General features: G+C 41.5%; 5 protein-coding genes across 7 annotated transcripts; 4 read left to right on the top strand and 1 right to left on the bottom strand.

Annotated features, from left to right (window-relative positions):
- The first annotated feature begins 285 nt into the window (after positions 1 to 285).
- Positions 286 to 3483, top strand: LOC111803143 (probable hexokinase-like 2 protein). Its single transcript, XM_023687428.1, has 9 exons — positions 286 to 819; positions 908 to 1058; positions 1206 to 1382; positions 1640 to 1714; positions 1807 to 1962; positions 2033 to 2131; positions 2219 to 2349; positions 2622 to 2703; positions 2913 to 3483. Exons 1-9 carry the CDS (start codon positions 533 to 535, stop codon positions 3234 to 3236), a joined length of 1482 nt encoding a protein of 493 aa, XP_023543196.1. The 5' UTR covers positions 286 to 532; the 3' UTR covers positions 3237 to 3483.
- A 1220-nt stretch (positions 3484 to 4703) lies between these two features.
- Positions 4704 to 8835, top strand: LOC111803281 (leucine-rich repeat receptor-like serine/threonine-protein kinase BAM1). Its single transcript, XM_023687611.1, has 2 exons — positions 4704 to 7734; positions 8175 to 8835. The coding sequence occupies exons 1-2, from the start codon at positions 5145 to 5147 to the stop codon at positions 8648 to 8650; spliced, it is 3066 nt and encodes a 1021-aa protein (XP_023543379.1). The 5' UTR covers positions 4704 to 5144; the 3' UTR covers positions 8651 to 8835.
- A 244-nt stretch (positions 8836 to 9079) lies between these two features.
- Positions 9080 to 11541, bottom strand: LOC111803283 (malate dehydrogenase, glyoxysomal-like). Of its 2 annotated transcripts, none has more exons than XM_023687614.1 (9): positions 11348 to 11541; positions 10937 to 11196; positions 10438 to 10752; positions 10248 to 10337; positions 10075 to 10158; positions 9785 to 9820; positions 9559 to 9648; positions 9376 to 9470; positions 9080 to 9307 (listed from the first exon to the last, which is right to left on the bottom strand). In XM_023687614.1, exons 2-9 carry the CDS (start codon positions 11150 to 11152, stop codon positions 9235 to 9237), a joined length of 999 nt encoding a protein of 332 aa, XP_023543382.1. In that variant the 5' UTR covers positions 11153 to 11196; positions 11348 to 11541; the 3' UTR covers positions 9080 to 9234. The 2 variants fall into 2 exon arrangements, with proteins under 2 accessions (XP_023543382.1, XP_023543381.1); XM_023687613.1 differs by having other exon boundaries at positions 10937 to 11152.
- Positions 11542 to 13387: 1846 nt separating this feature from the next.
- LOC111803282 (tubulin alpha chain-like) lies at positions 13388 to 16329 on the top strand. The gene is made up of 4 exons (XM_023687612.1): positions 13388 to 13650; positions 14604 to 14838; positions 14934 to 15304; positions 15421 to 16329. The coding sequence occupies exons 1-4, from the start codon at positions 13558 to 13560 to the stop codon at positions 16072 to 16074; spliced, it is 1353 nt and encodes a 450-aa protein (XP_023543380.1). The 5' UTR covers positions 13388 to 13557; the 3' UTR covers positions 16075 to 16329.
- A 480-nt stretch (positions 16330 to 16809) lies between these two features.
- LOC111804156 lies at positions 16810 to 19367 on the top strand. 2 transcript variants are annotated; one of them, XM_023688863.1, is made up of 5 exons: positions 16810 to 17067; positions 17307 to 17745; positions 17925 to 18145; positions 18238 to 18733; positions 18851 to 19367. In XM_023688863.1, exons 1-5 carry the CDS (start codon positions 16999 to 17001, stop codon positions 19084 to 19086), a joined length of 1461 nt encoding a protein of 486 aa, XP_023544631.1. In that variant the 5' UTR covers positions 16810 to 16998; the 3' UTR covers positions 19087 to 19367. The 2 variants fall into 2 exon arrangements, with proteins under 2 accessions (XP_023544631.1, XP_023544632.1); XM_023688864.1 differs by lacking the exon at positions 16810 to 17067 and adding an exon at positions 17100 to 17205.
- The last annotated feature ends 231 nt before the right edge of the window (positions 19368 to 19598 follow it).

The following is a 19598-nucleotide window of genomic DNA, read 5'->3' as shown; positions in this document are numbered from 1 at the left end:
GATTACGAGATCTTATATTCTTCTCTATTGTCAACGCTTCATGTTTTGTTTCTTAAATTTTAACCAAACCACTTCCAACCAGGAATATTCATATAGTCAGCGTCTTAGGTGGGTAGGGCTTACGTGGGATGATGTGATTGGTGATGTTCTGTTACTAGCAGGCCCAATTACGAGTCGGCCCAATTACCGACATTGAAGGCCTATTGAACTAATGATATTGGGCCGAGAGAATTTCTTTATTTTTGAACTGATTAAATAAATAAATAAATAAAGGGTGTGAAATTATTAAGGGCGCGACGTGTTCTAAATCCTAATGGATAGTGTTGAAAGATTGGAAGCACCCAACGGCATAGCGATCGGCCGTTGGTATCCATAATTCGCGTTCTATGTTTCCCAGTAACTGATTTCTGTTATTTCTTTGATCCATGGAGATGGGAGAGATGATCAACGAAACTAACTGCATATCCAAACTGGAACTTCCTCATTTTATATTCCCTTCGAAGGAAGCACACTGTTCAACAACACACCAGCCATGCCCATGCGGAAGGAGATTCTGGTGGCCGCATTGGCCGCTACTGCCACTCTGGTAGTCGCTGCCGCTGCGCTGAGGAGATGGAAGCGGAGGAAACAATGGCAGTTGAAGCAAGCACACCGAATTCTCCGCAAATTCGCCCGGGATTGTGCAACTCCCGTACCCAAGCTGTGGCAGATCGCCGATGATTTGGAGTCCGATATGCGGGCCTCCATTGCATCGGATGGAACCCGTGGCAAAGCCACTCTCAAAATGCTCGTCTCTTACGCCGACGCTTTCCCCAATGGGTATTTTTATTTTTTGTTGCTGCCATTTATCTTTTGAAATTTGAATTGCTAATGGCTTTCATTTGTTATGCTTGTATTTGGGTGATAGAGATGAGGAAGGGTTTTATTATGGGGTTAATTTGCGGGGAACCAATTTCTTGATTTTGTGCGCTCGGCTTGGGGGAAAGAACGCACCCATCTCTGATATTCATCGCGAGGAGATTTCGATCCCTTCCAATGTGATGAATGGTAATTCTGAGGTTCGTTTTACCTACACTTCGACTTATGGTACTGAATCATGGTTCAGATTGTATCCCACCTCAGGAATTAGAATTTGAGCACTCCCCTCAATTAGATTATGATCAATGGCTTTGGCGAAGGTTTTATTTAAATTTTGTTGGAAACAGGATCTGTTCGACTTCATTGCTGCGGAGGTTGCAAAATTTGTTTCCGCTCATCCAGAGAATGAAAATGAACCGGTGAAGAGGACGGAGCTGGGCTTTACATTATCATATCCAGTGGATGATGCTGCGGCCACATTGGGAAATGTAATTAAATGGGATAGTTTCTCCGCTGATGACACAGTTGAGTATAATCACTCCCGTCCCTTTGCATTCTCTCACATAGTATTTTCATAGAACTACAACAATCTATGGTGAATAAATGATCATTCAGACGGAGATTAACACAATGCAGACGGTTTAAATCCCTATGTTATTCTGATGGACCTGTTTTGAATCTATATCACATGTTATAGAAAATTTGCCACTTTTATCTACTATTGATGGAATATGATGGACATCTCTTACATGGCTGAAACCAAATATAATTATGAACTCAGGTTGGAAAGAATATGGTGAAAAACATCAACCGGGCTTTGAATAAGCATGGTGTGAACCTTCGTGTCTCTGCAATGGTATGCAGCTGTATATTTGAACTAAAGTTCCTTTTCACAAAACTAGTTCCAGGCTTCCAGCTTTGTTGTGATATTTCCGGTTTTTCGAGCAGGTTGATGATACTGTTGGGAATTTAGCTGGAGGTAGATACTACTGCAGGGACAGTGTTGCTGCTATAACTTTAGGCATGGGCACCAATGCTGCTTATATAGAATCAGCACAAGAACTTGCTCACTTAAATGGACCATCACGAACGTCAAGGGAGGTGGTTAGTAAGATTAGCCAACTAAATGGTATTGCAAATTGAAGATCAGTCTCATTCTGTTCTTATATTGCAGGGAATCAGCATGGAGTGGGGAAATTTCCGTTCACCGCACCTTCCAATAACCGAGTTTGATGCTTGTCTAGATTCTGAAAGTTTAAACCCCGGTAGTCAGGTATGGCAGATTGTAGATCGATCGTAACCGCTCATACTTGAAGAGAATCCTAATCTAGATTGGCTGACAGTTCTTCAATTATCTCAGGTATTCCAAAAGTTGGTATCAGGAACCTATTTGGGAGAGATTGTGAGAAGAGTCCTGGTAAAAATGGCACAGGAAACATTATTATTTGGGGATCCCGTACCTCCAAAGCTTATGACCCCTTATCTGCTAAGGTATTGACATTCATTTTCAAGCAGTCCGGTATTATTAGTTGCAACACAACAGTTAATTGAATGGTAGTTAGTACGACAGTTTGGAAAACAGTGCAAAGCTGGGCTAATTGAGCATATTTCCATCCTAAAACTACTGAACTGGAGTGGCTTATTTTTGTGATAACGCTATCAAATCTGGTTTATGGATTAACATGACGATTGCATCTTGAAACGAACAAATACCGAACCATATTGAACAATTGAAAATTTGACTTGTATTGATTTTGTTATAGGTCACCTGATATGGCTGCAATGCATCAGGATACTTCAGAAGATCGAGAAGTTGTCAACGAAAAGCTGAAAGAAATTTTTGGGGTGAGGATCATTAAAGCATTGAACACTGATCAATTTTTTCCTCCTCCCACACCACATAGATCAGATCATGAACTTCTTATAGTTATAGACCCTTAGTATACAATAGGGTTGATGGGGATGTTTTCAAATTAGTCTCTATTATATATCAAAGCATGCATTTAGTTGCACTTCTCTTCCACACTGGTTGACATGTTCTCTATGAATGCAAGATAACTGATTCTACTCCAATGGCAAGAGAAATCGTTGCTGAGGTTTGCGATGTCGTGTCAGAACGTGCAGCCCGTCTTGCTGGAGCTGGCATTGTGGGGATCGTTAAGAAGCTGGGGAGGATTGAAAACAAAAGAAACATAGTGACAGTGGAAGGTGGGCTTTACGAGCATTACAGGGTGTTTAGAAACTATCTCAATAGTAGCATATGGGAAATGCTTGGAAATGAACTTTCAGACAATGTGATAGTGGAACATTCTCATGGGGGGTCCGGCGCTGGAGCTGTGTTCCTTGCTTCATCCCAGAAAGAAAATTTTGACTTCTAACATTTCAAAATTTTATAAGAAACTAGATCATTCTTTTTCTTCTTCACTTGTAAGCATATATAGCTATAGTTGAAGGGAGGAAGTGTTGTTCCCTTTCCTATGTCACTTTAACTTTTCCCAAACTACGGAAGTTGAAGGAAAGCAATAGAGTTTGCCTGTTTTCTACAATAGAGTATGCCAAACCATACTAAACAATCTGAAACCTCTCTCCTCTTTTAAATGGACCGGGCCAGGACATTTAAGCTTTTGCCGGTTCAGGAATATAGACAAACTGATATACCGGAAGTTATTGTTTTTTTGTGGGTATCTGAGGACATAAAGGCTAAAGCAATGGCAGGAAATTTGGCGTATTGAATTGTGCAGTGATGGTGTAGAGATTGGTGCACATGGTGAAGTCCAACAGTGACAACCCTGTTTAGACTTAGATAAATGGATATCAGGTGTCGTTTACCCCTAAAAAAGAAAATGGTGTCCATTATTGTTCAAACCATGCTTTGTTTTGTTTTGTTCTGTTCTGTGAGAAGTGAAGGTGAGAGTTCAGACTGAGAAGCCATAGAGAGAGAGAGAAAGAGAGGGGACAAAATGTTCACAGCCCAAGACATAAAGAATAGCAAGTGAGATAACGTGTTTTGTGGTGTGAAGTTTTTTTTTTTATTTTTCCTTAATTCTCATGCAGTGCAATGCAATTGAAAAGAGGGATTCGAAAATTTAAAACACACCCACCAACTTGATCCCACAATGGCTGTGTTCCTTGGATTGGACGCAATCGCCTGTATGTGTTTATTTGATCTATGTTCCCTCTTCCTTCAACTGAGTTGAACTCGTCCTAACCACCATACCCATCATCTCATAAATTTGGTCAAATATGTGATATCCACATTTCCCTCTTCACTTGGAAAGGGAAATAGAAAAAGAAATGACCCTTTGGTTACGGTAGGATGGTGCCTGTAAACCCAACATCGCAGGGCATTGGATCCAATATTGAATGATGTCGGATTCTGAATTCTCATGCATCTCAATCCATCATCATCATTTAACATTTTCTTATTCACCATGCTGCTGCTGCTGCTGATGATGATGAAAGTATATCTCAAACATCGAGAAAAGGGTAAAAGAAAATTAGAATTTTACAATGCGAAGGATACCTCCCCACTATGGCGTCGCTTTCTTTGTCCTGGAAGGAGGACTGCTTCGTCATTTTGCTACTATCGGGGGACCAATCTGGGGTGAGTTTGTCGATTAGCGATGTCCCATAAGGACGAGGGTCACAGGCTTAAGCAAGCAGCAGCCCTTAGAGTAAAGGTAGTTTGTGACTATTTCTGGGACTTGTGGGGCCTCTGTGTGTGTGTGTGTGTGTGTGTGTGTGTGTGTGTGTGTGTGTGTGTGTGTGTGTGTGTGTGTGTGTGTGTAAATTTAAGAACCAAAGATGGGTTTGGCCTTTGGATTGGAGTTTGAGCAACCTTATCTCTACAACACACAAACCCACCAACTATTATTACCTCTTTTCATCATCACTCTTCACTCCTTCTTCAACCCACTTACTCTTACCAAAGGTGCAGACAGGGCTGCAAACACAAAATCGCAGAACCATGAAAATACAGCCAAAGTTATGGCAAAAGTCGTTCTAAAGTTCAGTGTCTTGTCAACCCTGCTGTTTATTCATCATGTCCAATATAAATGTTCACATTAAGATATGAACTTTATATTGTAAAGTCAAAGACCTTCAAATTTTTGGAATGGAAAAAATATATTTATATATAATGTGCGATATGATTCACTTTATTGAGGTTCTTGTTCTCTCACTGAGCTCTCTCGCTCCCTCCCCCAATTTCAAACTAACTCTGCAAATTTGAAGAACAGCCGGAAAAATCCCACATTTCCCATTCCATCAACAAACCCACAAACAAAATGCGCCTTCTTCTTCTTTTCCTCTGTCTTCTCCAACTCCAACTCCACATTCACCATTCTCTTTCTGCTGGTGTTTCTGAGTATCGTGCCCTTCTCTCCCTCAAAATCTCCATTAATGGCGACCCCAAATCCTCTCTCTCTTCCTGGAACGCCTCCACCAGTCACTGTACTTGGTTTGGGGTCACTTGCGATTTCCGTCGCCATGTCATTGCCTTAGACCTCTCTGGTCTCGGCCTTTCCGGTTCCCTTTCCCCTGATGTTGCCTTTTTAAGATTTCTTACTAATCTTTCTCTTGCTGCCAATGAGTTTTCTGGTCCAATCCCGCTGGAGATTTCTTCACTCTCTTACCTTCGGTTCCTTAACCTCTCTAATAATGTGTTCGATGGATCGTTCCCTTCGCGGCTTTCAGAGCTCCAGAATCTGCAGGTTCTTGACTTGTATAACAACAATATGACTGGAGATTTCCCCGTTGTGATCACTGAAATGTTGAGCCTTCGCCATCTGCATTTGGGTGGAAATTTCTTTACCGGACGGATCCCGTCGGAGGTTGGTCGGCTGCAGTCTTTGGAGTACTTGGCGGTTTCCGGTAACGAACTTGGCGGTCCGATACCGCCCGAGATTGGAAACTTGAAGAACCTTCGAGAGCTCTACATTGGCTACTTTAACGCCTACGACGGCGGTATTCCGGCCGAGATTGGGAATTTGTCGGAGTTGGTACGGTTGGACGCTGCGAACTGTGGACTGTCTGGACGGATTCCGCCGGAGCTCGGAAAGCTGAAGAGCCTTGATACTCTGTTTCTCCAAGTTAATGCTCTATCTGGGCCACTGACGCCGGAGATTGGAGAGTTGAACAACTTGAAGTCGTTGGATTTGTCGAACAATATGCTTGTGGGTGAGATTCCCGTATCGTTCGCCGAGTTGAAGAACTTGACGCTGTTGAATCTGTTTAGAAACAAGCTACATGGGGGGATTCCATCCTTTATTGGCGACTTGCCGAAGCTGGAGGTGTTGCAGTTATGGGAGAATAATTTCACGGAAGCGATTCCACAGAACCTGGGGAAGAACGGAATGCTTCGGATTCTGGATATTTCTTCCAACAAGCTGACTGGAACTCTCCCTCCTGATGTTTGCTACGGTAATCGGCTTCAAACTCTGATCGCATTGAGCAATTTTTTGTTCGGTCCAATTCCAGAATCGCTAGGCAAATGCGTTTCACTTAATCGTATCCGTATGGGGGAAAATTTTCTCAATGGATCCATTCCGAAGGGGCTTCTGAGTCTGCCCAAGCTCTCTCAGGTGGAGTTACAGGACAATTTTCTCTCCGGCGAATTCCCAATAACCGACTCAATCTCAAAGAATCTCGGCCAGATTAGTCTCTCGAACAACCGACTCACTGGGTCGATTCCACCTACAATCGCCAACTTCTCCGGCGTCCAGAAACTACTTCTCGACGGAAACAAGTTCTCCGGTCAAATCCCACCTGAGATTGGGCGGTTACAGCAACTTTCGAAGATTGATTTCAGTAACAATAAGTTATCGGGTCCAATCGCGCCGGATATTAGCCAATGCAAGCTTCTAACCTTCGCCGATCTCAGTCGAAACAAGCTCTCGGGAGAAATTCCGATCGAGATTACCAGTATGAGGATATTAAATTACCTGAATCTCTCAAGAAACCATTTAGTCGGCGGAATCCCTGCTTCCATAGCCAGAATGCAGAGTTTAACCTCTGTGGATTTCTCATATAACAACCTCTCTGGTTTAGTTCCGGTAACTGGGCAATTCAGTTACTTCAATTATACTTCGTTTGTGGGCAATCTCGATCTCTGCGGACCATATTTGGGGCCATGCAAAGATGGGGTTGCCAATAGCAATTACCAACAACGCTTCAAGGGCCCCCTCTTTGCTTCCCTCAAGCTCCTCCTTGTAATTGGTCTGCTTCTTTGCTCAATTGCATTTGCAGTTGCTGCCATCATCAAAGCTCGATCGCTAAAGAAAGCCAGTGAGTCTCGGGCTTGGAAATTAACATCCTTCCAACGCCTAGATTACACCGTTGATGATGTTCTTGATTGCTTGAAAGAGGATAACATTATTGGAAAAGGAGGGGGTGGCATTGTCTATAAAGGGGTGATGCCAAGTGGTGACCATGTCGCCGTCAAAAGGCTGCCAGCTATGAGCCGTGGATCGTCCCACGACCATGGATTCAACGCTGAGATACAAACTCTTGGGAGGATTCGACACCGACATATCGTTAGACTATTGGGGTTTTGTTCAAACCATGAGACTAATCTTTTGATTTATGAGTATATGCCTAATGGGAGCTTGGGGGAAGTTCTTCATGGCAAAAAAGGGGGTCACCTTCAATGGGATACAAGGTACAAGATTGCTATTGAAGCCGCTAAAGGGCTTTGCTATCTCCACCACGATTGCTCGCCACTCATTGTTCATCGCGACGTGAAATCAAACAACATACTTCTTGACACTAATTTTGAAGCTCATGTCGCTGATTTTGGTCTGGCCAAGTTCTTACAGGATTCCGGCACTTCTGAGTGCATGTCTGCTATTGCTGGTTCTTATGGATATATTGCCCCAGGTATGATTCCAAGCTTGAAACTTTATGTCAATCATTTATATGCAGCAGACCAAGAAGCAACCTTCTTCCTAATATTATTAAAGGACTCGAAATTTGAATCTTCACTCTTGTTTTGAAGTGTTTTAGCCTTATTTTTCTATGACTCGCATGAACATATGATCTGTAGTTTGACTTGGGAGCTTGATATTGAACTGAAGAATGTGGCTAAATTCTGTGTCCTGAGAACATTAATGGTGATCATCTTTGCAAGTCAATGAATGAATCATAATGCTTTTGACTGCATCCAAAGTTCTCTTCATTGTTTAACCATTATGGATTGCTTTCCATTTCAAATTCAAAGTTGGACGATGAATGGTGTGAAAATTGCTACTTTTCTGGAAGGTAACACATTCAATGGTTCTGATTCTTGAGATATTTCTGATCCTTTTTCTTCCTTCCAGAATACGCCTACACACTAAAAGTCGACGAGAAGAGTGATGTATATAGCTTTGGAGTCGTCTTGTTGGAGCTTGTTAGTGGAAGAAAACCGGTCGGAGAATTTGGTGATGGTGTGGACATAGTTCAATGGGTTAGAAAAATGACAGACTCAAACAAGGAAGAGGTAGTGAAAATCCTTGATCCAAGGCTCTCCTCCATTCCTCGCCACGAAGTGATGCACGTCTTCTACGTCGCAATGCTGTGCGTTGAAGAACAGGCAGTAGAGCGCCCGACAATGCGAGAAGTGATCCAAATCCTATCGGAGATTCCACAGCCACCATGTTCAAAACGGGAAGACTCAACACTACCCAACTCCTCACCACCACCACCAACACCAGCATTAGCCGCCGCATTAGACATTCAAACAACAGGACCCGAGAACAAAAAAGACCAGCAGCAGCAGCAGCAGCAGCCGCCAGCAGATCTTCTTAGCACTTGAACACAACTGGGTTGGGGTTGGTAGTGTCTACTGTCTATCATTAAAAGAAAAGAAAGAAGACAGCTTAGGCTCTTGTAGCTGCGATGTCGTTAATTATCTTTTGGGGGAGGAGGGGATTAAGGTTTACGGTAGTAATGTTGTTCAAAGGTTTCTTCTTTTCTCATTAATTTTCGCTAATTTTTCCAGACAGAGGAAATCAAGAAAGGTACGCACAGGGTGGGTGTCAGAACAAGAAGACTGAAAGTGGTGGGTAACCCAATTGAAAATTTGGAAACTCATTCTCTAAGTACACCAAAATATTCTTTAACAAATAACATTAAAAACAATCAAATCTTTTCTTTTCTCTTTTGATTTTGGTTGTGATGACCTCGAAAATAGCACTTCCAGAAAAAGATGGCTTTTTTCACGGTAATTGAAGCGATTGTTGAATACGAAGCAAGCAACCCACATGGGTGGTGGAGATGTCTATTATTAATATTATGTTCATTTAATATTCCTACCTTACAATAAAAAATGTCCACGTTATCTGCGTTACATTTAATACAAGGTCAACTGACACCATATATTGAAATTGGCATATCTTCTCAGCTTCTGATGAAGGTAACTCCCTTCTCAATGCTCCCTCCCAACTCTTTCTTCGCTTTCTCCAATCCAATCCTGTCAAAATCAATACTCAATCCAGATTCAACCTCATTCTTGTTCAACAACTTCGCATTTTGGCGTACCTTTCATACTCATTTAGTGGCCCAAGCCCGTACACTTCTTCCATCCCATTGCGACCCAGTCGTACTTTTGATGCAAAGAATGGAAGTTCAGTCACCTGTACCAAGCAAACATGTAACCTCAGCTCAACATTATTCACATTCCTGAAAAGGAATAGGCCAATAATTTGTACAAAACATGCATACCTGAGAAGCCACGAACGCGCATTCCACAACACCAGCATCTCCTCTTAAGCCCCTCAGGCATGCATCTGCAAACTTAACAGCCGCATACGCCTACACATTTTTACCATATATTAGTCAATATAGTATTCCTGGTTACCCTTCTTACTTCTTCCTTCTATTTTCTACATTTATGGTACCCAAACAATTTAACCCATTAGATGATGAAAAGGGTTGAAAAGAAACCGACCATGGAGAGAGTTGCTGAACCAGCTCCTGCTTTGGCCTGGAGACAGTGTCAAATTGGTATAATAAGCTATTGTGATAGTGATGATAAGAATACCGCACGTAATAGCACAAGCCCACCGATTTTAAAACTCGTCTGCAAGGAAGAGGTTTTCACACCCTTATAAAGAATGTTTTGTTCCCCTCTCTAACTGAGGTGGGATCTCACATGTAAAAATCTCGAGAGATTTTTGAGCATTGGTAAACAACTGGTGATAGCACATATCGAGTACAACAAACAAATGAATTCTTTACCTCCACAACTTCTGTTCCACCATTTTGAATCCTATCAGTCAGGTAAATAGTCTCTTCTTGTGTGAAAGAACTTGGAGGCTTGACCTATACATACACAAGAACACAACCAGAAATGTAACTAAAACAAATCAAGGACATCATGTAATTTAATCAACTCAGAAACCAGTACAAACCTGAGATAGAAGGGGCAAAATGGTTACACCAGCATGACCGCCAACAACTGGAACATCGACATCCCGAGGATCAAGACCCAATACTTCTGCCTGATAAAGACAGAATAACATAAAGACATGACATAAGTTAGTGAAGATAGACAGCCATGATCTAATAAAAGGGAACGAGACTAGTGGGACTATGGCATACCACGAAGGTATTGGCTCTGACGACGTCGAGCATCGTAACTCCCAGAAGTCGGTTTGGATCATAAGTTCCAGCCTTCTTGAAAACTTCAGCTGCAATGGGCACGGTGGAGTTCACAGGATTACTGATCAGATTGACAATGGCTCTTGGACAACTCTTTGCAATCCCTTCACACAGAGTCCTAACAATTCCTGCATTGATTTTGAATAGATCATCCCTTGTCATTCCTGGTTTTCGAGGAACACCTGCAGGGATAATAACAAGATCCATGCCAGTAAGCGCAGCCTCCAGCTGCTGCTGCCCCAAGAATCCACGCACCTACATTTTCAGTAATATTCTCAATATGCTATCCATTTCAATTCCCCACTTCAAATGCGAATATACGATAGTTTCCCCACAATTTCTTGAATCTCTTAAAACTCATATCCCATAACACGTTATCATTTTAAATTGTAGGAAACAAAAACCCAATAGAATACAGACAAAAAAAGAAAGAACTCACCACAGCACCAGTATCCATATGGCTAATATCAGCGGTGACGCCAGGGGCATTAACTACATCATAAAGATGTAGAATAGAAACCAGAGGATTCATCTTCATCAACATCGCAAGGGGCTGGCCAATGCCACCGGCAGCCCCAAGTATTGCGACTTTGAACCCGGGAGCTCCGCCTTTCCCCCGGCAATTCGCCCTCCTCAAAGCTGAACTCTCCTCCATCTATCCCAGCACAACCAGAATCAAACCAAATAAGGGATAAAAACCTGAGTAATGGAGCAAGTACGATCGCTTAATCCACAACTAAATCCCATATTCCCAGATGGGTCATTGGGTTCCAACGCCACGCTTCCAATTTCACAGTGACCCGTAAAAAGTATACCAAAAAGAGAAATTTACAAGGCAGAGAGTGAGAACCTGGGGCTTGGGAGGATGAAGATGCGAAGAGATTCGAGTAATGCGCTGGTTAACATCCGGAATTGGCTGCATAACTACTTCCCTTAACAGAAACCAAACCCACCCGCTTCAAGATCAGAACCCTTTCAGAACTAAGCGCTAGGATGAGGAAATTGCTTGGTTGGGTAATGTGAAGGAAGGCCACGGCCATTTGCCATTGCCATGGCCAATCTTATCTTACCCAAATTTCTTACACGTGTCAAAGACCCACTTGCTGGACCCCACTTACTTCCTTTAATTTTAAAAAATATGAATTAGAAAACAAGTTGAGGAACAAAATATAATCACAAAATAGCGGAATATAGTAAATTCAATTTTGAAAATAAGGAACACGTTTGAAATGTAAATTTTTTATCCCTCACTACAAACAACTCTTAACTAATATTGTCTCTTATTTTTCTTATCAGATTTTATTTCCTTTTCTTTCTATATTTTCACATTTTTTGTTTCTAACACGTCTGTTTTATAAAAATTGATTGTAAATATCAGTTGGAAATTATATTATAAGAATTAATTAAAATACAGAAGTTTAGATTTTTATACCAAATTAAACCACCAATTTAGAGACGATAACCCTATCTAATTAAACTTATTTAAGAAGGTAATGAAAATGGTTAACTAATTACCAATTAAAAAAACCTGTGGGTGATTTTATTGTCCTAAATAAATTTTAATTTCTTCTTATTTATGACAATAAATGTCTCTTAAATTACATATACCTGTGTTTTGATTGGAAGAAGCATACTTCAAAACATCTTATCCGACCACAATATTGAAAGGAAAAACACAACCACATTCTAATTCTTAATCATCGTAAGCCTCAACCTATCTTTTGTTTTTTTTTCACAATTTCCATGTTTACTTTTTTGTTTCCCCCATGTTTTCAAAAAATCTCGTTCGTTTGTTTTTATTAGCATTTGTAATTGAATTTGGAGTGTGCGTTTGAGGTGGCTGGCTTATTTGGAATGAAACCCCAAAACACGATGCTTTTTTCCTTTCTTGCAAATTCACACGAACTTAGCCTATAAACTTGCATGTGAAATCCATGAAATCTGTCGTCTGTATTTTATAAATTAAGAACCCCTTTTGATTTAATCCATAAAACGCGTTGAAGAAGGAGAAAGGGTTGGATATGAAAAGGGCCCTTCACCGCCCACATCGAGCCCCGATGCCTTTCTCTGTCTATATAAATCAAACCTTTCTTTTCTTTCTTCTTCTTCTTCTTCTTCTTCTTCTTCTTCTTCTTCTTCTTGTGTAGATGGGGATCGATATAATCAGGTTTGTAATCACTGAACCAAAAATAAAATCTCTCTACTTCTTTTGCTTTTGGGTTATGATTTCATATATGTTTCTCTCTCAATCTCTCATCAGTGCAATGTGAAATCTCAACATCTATCTATCTTGGGCATTAAAGGAAAAAGGAACAAACATGGCACACAGGAGCAAGCCAGGCAGTACTACTATGGAAGCTACAACAACAACAAGGGTTCGTGATTCAAAGTTCCAGGCCATTCTGGCTGATGATCTTGGAAGAAGAATCTGATTTTTTTTTCTCGTAATTAATTTGGTAATTTCATGGAAGTTTATTTATGGCTGGGTTATAAATATCATATATTCATGAAATATTGTTGCGTTTTATATTGGGAAAGACGATAGCGTAGGGAGAGGAGAAAGGGATTGGTTCGCTTATGATCCAAGCAAGATCGATTATACCTAACTTTTTCCTCCTGAGCTTAAAAAATACATTAATGTTATACTTAAAAATAAATTTTAAATTAAGTATTGATATAGTAGTGATTATATATTAATACATTAAAATTGATTTGAAGTTTAACTGTCATTTTAAATCCCACCAACGATAAAAAGTAAAGCCACGTCCTACAGTCAAATGTTGAGACCCCAGTAATGTAACCACGGAGAGCTAACTATGGTTAAACTCCCACGTGCCGCTCGTGCAGTAGCACGGGTACCACTACGCCTCTTCCCCTCGCCACATCCAACTCCTACTTTTTCCTGCTATAAACTATAAACTGTCCTGCATACGGTTCCGGCCCGACACCCATTTCCGATCCTTTGGAGTAGCGTCTTCATAAACGCTCCTCTCTTTCTTTTCCATTTTCTTCCTCTTCTTCTAGATTCTGTTCCATTTTATCTCCCGTTTCAAAGCCACAATGAGAGAGTGCATCTCCGTCCACATTGGTCAAGCCGGGATTCAGGTCGGCAATGCCTGCTGGGAACTTTACTGCTTGGAGCATGGCATTCAGGTTGCTGGTTCCCACCTCTTTTTAGTTTTTAAGCTTCTACTTCCATGGCGTTCTGATTTGTCAATGTCTCTTTCGTTGATCTCCTCGTTGTTTGTTTGTTGGTTTAAGTGGTTGTTTAGAGATGGTTGCCGTTATCTGCGTGTCAATGTTGAGATCTAGGGTTTTGTTGTGTGAGTTTATCGCAGTTTCCAGATCTAGTGTTCTTTTGTTTCCTAATAGGTGTAACAGAGGTTCTTACTGGACAATACGTCAACGTGCCTGATCTAAGTAGATCGACTACATTTCGTTTTGATATCAACTTCCTGGAACCCCACTTTGAACTTCTGTCCAGGTCGTCGCATATTTTGGTTGCGTGGTTTCTTTCATATTCGAATGTGTCTGGCTTTTTAGGGACATTTGAATGTACTTTCAGCACAACTGATAACTGTCTTCTTTGAACTGGCTTATGAATTTTTTAAAGGCGTTCTTTAAATAAATGTGCTTCTAAAGCGTTCCAGTCCTGTTCTGCGGATGGGTATTCCATCCGATTTCTATTTCATGAAGGCTTTCTACATCCTATGGACTCTGCATAAGCGGCCCTGTCAATGGGAAATAAGTTTTGGGATTGACTTAATGTGGGATCTGGAATGGTTCCTTAGTCAATCACACGAAGAACGCAATACTTCAATGAACTTGGGAATTAGTGTAGCATGTTCTGCTTAATGAAAAGGATTTTTTTTTCTTCACATAATAGTTCTGCGTTTTAATTTATAATATTGGCCATGCAAATTTTCTTGTATTTCTGACGAATGGTATTTTTCATTGTGATTTACGAGCATCATTCTGAAATACTCGAATTGGTGGAATGTAAACGTGTATCTGTTTGCATTTATAGTTGTGAAATGTAAATCACTGTGAAACTTGCAAATGTGTACTACTGAAATCTGAATGTCTCTTACCTGTCTCCCTTGCAGCCCGATGGACAGATGCCTAGCGACAAGACAGTTGGTGGGGGTGATGACGCCTTCAACACTTTCTTCAGTGAGACTGGTGCTGGAAAACATGTACCTCGTGCTGTTTTTGTAGATCTTGAGCCAACAGTCATTGATGAAGTCAGGACTGGGACGTACCGCCAACTCTTCCACCCTGAACAGCTCATTAGTGGCAAGGAAGATGCAGCGAACAATTTTGCTCGTGGCCACTATACGAGTAATTCTTTCTTTTTCTTTTTCTTTTCTTTTTTTGGTAAGTTAATTCCTGTTAACTGTCCCCTGTTTTAACACATTTCTCCTTTTCTATTACAGTTGGTAAAGAGATTGTTGATCTCTGCTTGGATCGTATAAGAAAGCTTGCGGACAACTGTACTGGTCTTCAAGGTTTCCTCGTTTTCAATGCTGTTGGTGGAGGAACGGGTTCTGGTCTTGGATCCCTTCTACTGGAACGTCTTTCCGTGGACTATGGAAAGAAATCCAAGCTTGGATTTACTGTTTATCCCTCACCGCAGGTGTCAACATCTGTAGTTGAGCCCTACAACAGTGTCCTTTCAACCCATTCGCTCTTGGAGCACACCGATGTTGCAGTGCTCCTTGATAACGAGGCCATCTATGATATCTGTAGGCGCTCCCTTGACATTGATCGCCCGACCTACCAGAACCTCAACCGCTTGATTTCTCAAGTACACATTTCATCCATTCCTACCCACCCACACCCCCGTTTGGAACATTTCCTAATCTTTTATTTTTATATCTAAATGATGGGATTCTAAATATTTATATAATGTTAAATTTCCAGGTGATTTCATCTCTGACTGCATCTCTGAGGTTTGATGGTGCACTGAATGTGGACGTAACTGAATTCCAGACAAATCTGGTCCCATACCCTAGGATTCATTTCATGCTTTCATCATATGCTCCTGTGATTTCAGCCGAGAAGGCCTACCATGAGCAACTCTCTGTTGCGGAGATCACCAACAGTGCATTTGAGCCCTCATCCATGATGGCCAAGTGTGACCCCCGCCATGGAAAATACATGGCCTGCTGTTTGATGTACAGAGGCGACGTGGTTCCAAAGGATGTCAACGCAGCGGTGGCTACCATAAAGACCAAACGAACCATCCAATTTGTTGACTGGTGCCCAACAGGATTCAAGTGCGGTATCAACTACCAGCCACCAACTGTTGTTCCAGGCGGGGATTTGGCCAGGGTTCAGAGAGCTGTATGCATGATCTCCAACTCCACAAGTGTTGCCGAGGTCTTTTCCCGCATTGACCACAAATTTGATCTCATGTATGCAAAGAGGGCTTTCGTACACTGGTATGTGGGTGAGGGTATGGAAGAAGGTGAGTTCTCTGAAGCCAGGGAGGACCTTGCTGCCTTGGAGAAGGACTATGAGGAGGTGGGTGCTGAGGCTGGGGACGATGAAGATGAGGAGGGAGAAGACTACTAAACTAAGTTTGAAAGAAGTTTGCATATGTGCTGTTGCTATTATGTGCTTCACTTTGCGGTTGACTATATTTGCAAACGTGTCCTCTCGAGTTGTTGATGCAGCTCATCGGCTGTGTTGCTGCTGCTTATTTATAAAGCCTACTTTACCAGTGGTTGTATGAATAAAAGCTTTACTACAAAACTGAGTGAGTGCCTTTCATTTCTTGCATTGATGATATGTTTCTTCACTGCAAATCATAGTTTGCTTTACAAATAATTCCGACACTCTTGTTTTTGTTTGGGAAAGGTAAGTTAACTGGAAGTTTGACCAGGCGGTCCTCGAGGCAAATACGTTAATTTCCACGCCACTTAGATCTTCTCACTTCTGTTTTCCAATAATATTCCGTTTCTCGTGTGGGTACCAATATATTTCAATTTATTGTGAATAGGTTTTTAAGGTTAAAAGTTTCTGGAAGATGAGACAAAAAGAACGACACCTCATAGAAAGCCGCACATTTCTTTCTCAGGTGCCATTCACTTGGAACGGGTCAGCAATTCAATGCACCCCGTGCCTCTGCGTCTATCTAGTCCATACCATTTTTGTTTCCAAAATACAATTTAATTCACTCCATTTCCATCTTTATTTGAACTTACATTATTATTATAACCATAAAGTAATCTGGTGCAATCACCACCAAATAAAAAATAAGCAGAAAGAGATGGAAATTCTGTAATATATTCCCTTCACGTTCTTCTCTCAGTAACCTCGAACTTTAATTGCTTCCGTCTCTCTTTCCAGCCCTTCGCATATTCCTTTTTTTAATTCAGTTCAAGTGATGGCATTAGGCATTCGTATAGGAAGCTTATAGGCCCTTGCTTAAAGCTAAAGAACTTGCTTTACCTTTTAGATTCTCAACTCCCACTAGCTGTTTTCATTTTCGATGCGATGGAAAAGGAAGATGAACTCAAGTTTGCTTCTACCGCCAATCTTCAACACCACCCCAATGGAGTTTCCGTATGTTTCTTCCTATTTTTCCTTCATTTTTTCTGAATTGGGTTTCGATGTGCTGGGTCGTTTTCTCATTCCTCCCAGCCCCTTTTGATTGATTTCATCAGCCCGACCCTCTCTAGAAAAGCGATGGGAATAGTGAAAGTTTGTGGGGTTTCGCTTTTCTTTTTCGATCTTTTGTGTTTGATTTGTTCTTGTATATAGAGATTGCATTATGCTAATTAGAAATACCACTGTTGCTACAGCGCAAGAATGAGAAAAGCGTATTTGATGGGACAGATTCAGCAAAAAACGCCAAATCTGGATGCCAGTTTTTAGAGAATGCAGCTCCCCAAAATCAGCAGTACACTGAGCTTCTTCAAAGGGCACTCAACCCTCGACATGCAGGGGGAAAATCTTCATTGCCAGCCGCCCCCGTCGCCGTGAATGAGCGGCTCCAGCCACCCGAAAATCTGCCCAAACTTCAGCACCAGCTCATCCCGCCGCCGCAGCCGCAGCCGCAGCAGTTTGTCCTTTCATCACAACCCTTTTGGGTACAACCGCAGCCGAGCATTTCCCTTGGAGCAACTGAAGGTAGCTGGCAAACTCCGGCGGCGTTTGGCGCTGGAGCCTCGCCGAGATGTCAACCCCAAGCTCCTAATTTCTGTTACCCTGTTGGTTATCCAACATACCCTGGGTTTCAAGGTGAGTTTCACTTTCAGAACTGTTTGGTTTTGTAATTCTGTCGAGGTTATTATTCGATCAATGAGTTCATGTTGTTTACCAAATTTGTGGGCGTTTCTTTTTTCAAACCTTGTGATTGAATGTCATTCCCTAGTAATCAGTTCAAGTTTTTTGAAATTTGGGTTTGAACTTAATAACAGGTTCCTGGGATGCTTCAATCTGGTGGGGCCAAACACCACCATTACTGTTCCCTGGATTGTCCAATTATCCAAGAGCATCGTATGGTTTTGCCTCTTCTCAATCTTGCCCGATGCCAATTCCTAGTTGTGTAACATCTTCCTCTGGACAACCTCTTTTAAGAGGTGTCATCAAGCCCCCTGAAAGGCTTTCTCAGAAGCATCAAAGACTTTGGGAAGCTCAGGTTTGACATGGCAGTTCTTTCCCGTTTACGTGATGTTTCATATGTTATTGTAATGCTTCCTTTTTTTTTTTTTTTTTTTCTATTTGATGCAGTCAGCAGAAAATGTTCAATTGTGGAGTATGATAGGACAGTTGCAAGGGGAATTAGCGGACTGCAAGGGCCGCTTGATTAAGCTTGAAGCTGAAATTTCATCTTTAAGATCAGTAGCTACCAATGAGCCTGCTGTGGAAGTTGGAAATGGTGGCATTGTGAGGGGACAGCCATCAAAGCGAGGAAGGTCGAAACGAGCAATAGCCCCGGTAGGTTCACAATCCCGGACGCGAGCACGAAAGCCAACAGTAGGAGGGACAAAAGTAGGAGAAGTAAAACCAACTCTTCTTGGAAAAGATAGCTTGAATAAGGTGGATGATACACATAAGGATTTTACTCCCCTTGACATCACAGAGCAAGACAAGAATGAAGGCATTTCAGCTACCATCGGGATCATGGAGATTGATGAGGGCACTCTCAAGATGCCTATCTTCCCTGACATTCAGTCATGTGGAATTGAATTCAAGTCACCATCATCATTGAAATCCAATTATGAAGGTAAGCCCAGTTCAAAAAGCACTTGCTTAATTCTGTCTCACCATACCAATGGCTCCTCGAAAAATATCGATGTCGGTTATACTAATACATGTAAAGAAAATTTCATATGGTTTTCAGGAATCATCTGTGGAGACTCCAAACTAAATGACTTGAGTATAGCCTCCCCAACAATGTACACCAATGGAAATGTTAGCAGACAAGGAATAACTAGGTGGAACTTTGAAGACGAGGTCGAAGCAGCCGAATCAGGATTCCCCGTAGTAGGAAACAAAAAGGAGAACAAAGAAATGGCAGATGAATTCAGCTCAGGAGCTGAAGAGATTGAAACACAAAATGGCTCCTCCTGGTGTTGAAAGTAAGTTCTAAATGATCAAATGCTCCTGTTCTACCTTGAATATCAGGTAATTCTCAAATGAAACTGGCACTGGATAATTCTTCTCCATTTGGCAAGCTACTGCCACTTGATGGATACGGTTTGACCAAAGTTTTGTACAAGGGAAGAGTGGATTCAGCTTGCTTAACATGGTACGACTTTGAACCAAATTTCTTATACAGAAAAATCGTGTATATTCATACTTTGTCTGTGTTGACTTGTTATTTCTTCTGAATTAATGACAAAGATTCAATTCATTACATAAAAATGGCAAAGTTATAAGAGTAAAATTGAGGGTGCAGTGGCATACATTCTGGACAGATGGGAAGAAACATTACCGCGAAGCTTTGGCAGTATCATAAAAAATTGTTTGATCATCTTCATAAGAACATAAATTCTGGAAAAAATAAGCTGTCAAGTTCTAGTGTCTGTGATCGGATACGGCGGAAGAATCTTTACTGGAATCATTTTACATAGAAGATGACGACGGAT

Source organism: Cucurbita pepo, chromosome LG10 (assembly GCF_002806865.2).
Source record: "Cucurbita pepo subsp. pepo cultivar mu-cu-16 chromosome LG10, ASM280686v2, whole genome shotgun sequence".
In the NCBI taxonomy this organism is placed as follows: Eukaryota; Viridiplantae; Streptophyta; class Magnoliopsida; order Cucurbitales; family Cucurbitaceae; genus Cucurbita; species Cucurbita pepo.
Note: the sequence above shows the minus strand (reverse complement) of the source record. Positions and strands in the feature narration are given on the sequence as shown.

Coding starts and splice junctions, on each gene's coding strand:
- LOC111803143 (XM_023687428.1), top strand. CDS start 533: ATGCCCATGCGGAAGGAGATTCTGGTGGCCGCATTGGCCGCTACTGCC. Junction 1,963..2,032: donor CACGAACGTCAAGGGAGGTG/GTTAGTAAGATT, acceptor CTTATATTGCAG/GGAATCAGCATGGAGTGGGG. Junction 2,132..2,218: donor GTTTAAACCCCGGTAGTCAG/GTATGGCAGATT, acceptor CAATTATCTCAG/GTATTCCAAAAGTTGGTATC.
- LOC111803281 (XM_023687611.1), top strand. CDS start 5,145: ATGCGCCTTCTTCTTCTTTTCCTCTGTCTTCTCCAACTCCAACTCCAC. Junction 7,735..8,174: donor TTATGGATATATTGCCCCAG/GTATGATTCCAA, acceptor TCTTCCTTCCAG/AATACGCCTACACACTAAAA.
- LOC111803283 (XM_023687613.1), bottom strand. CDS start 11,419: ATGCAGCCAATTCCGGATGTTAACCAGCGCATTACTCGAATCTCTTCG. Junction 10,338..10,437: donor TCAGAGCCAATACCTTCGTG/GTATGCCATAGT, acceptor TGTCTTTATCAG/GCAGAAGTATTGGGTCTTGA. Junction 10,159..10,247: donor TTTTGCCCCTTCTATCTCAG/GTTTGTACTGGT, acceptor GTGTATGTATAG/GTCAAGCCTCCAAGTTCTTT.
- LOC111803282 (XM_023687612.1), top strand. CDS start 13,558: ATGAGAGAGTGCATCTCCGTCCACATTGGTCAAGCCGGGATTCAGGTC. Junction 13,651..14,603: donor GCTTGGAGCATGGCATTCAG/GTTGCTGGTTCC, acceptor TCTCCCTTGCAG/CCCGATGGACAGATGCCTAG. Junction 15,305..15,420: donor TCAACCGCTTGATTTCTCAA/GTACACATTTCA, acceptor TTAAATTTCCAG/GTGATTTCATCTCTGACTGC.
- LOC111804156 (XM_023688863.1), top strand. CDS start 16,999: ATGGAAAAGGAAGATGAACTCAAGTTTGCTTCTACCGCCAATCTTCAA. Junction 18,146..18,237: donor AAAGACTTTGGGAAGCTCAG/GTTTGACATGGC, acceptor TATTTGATGCAG/TCAGCAGAAAATGTTCAATT. Junction 18,734..18,850: donor ATTGAAATCCAATTATGAAG/GTAAGCCCAGTT, acceptor TATGGTTTTCAG/GAATCATCTGTGGAGACTCC.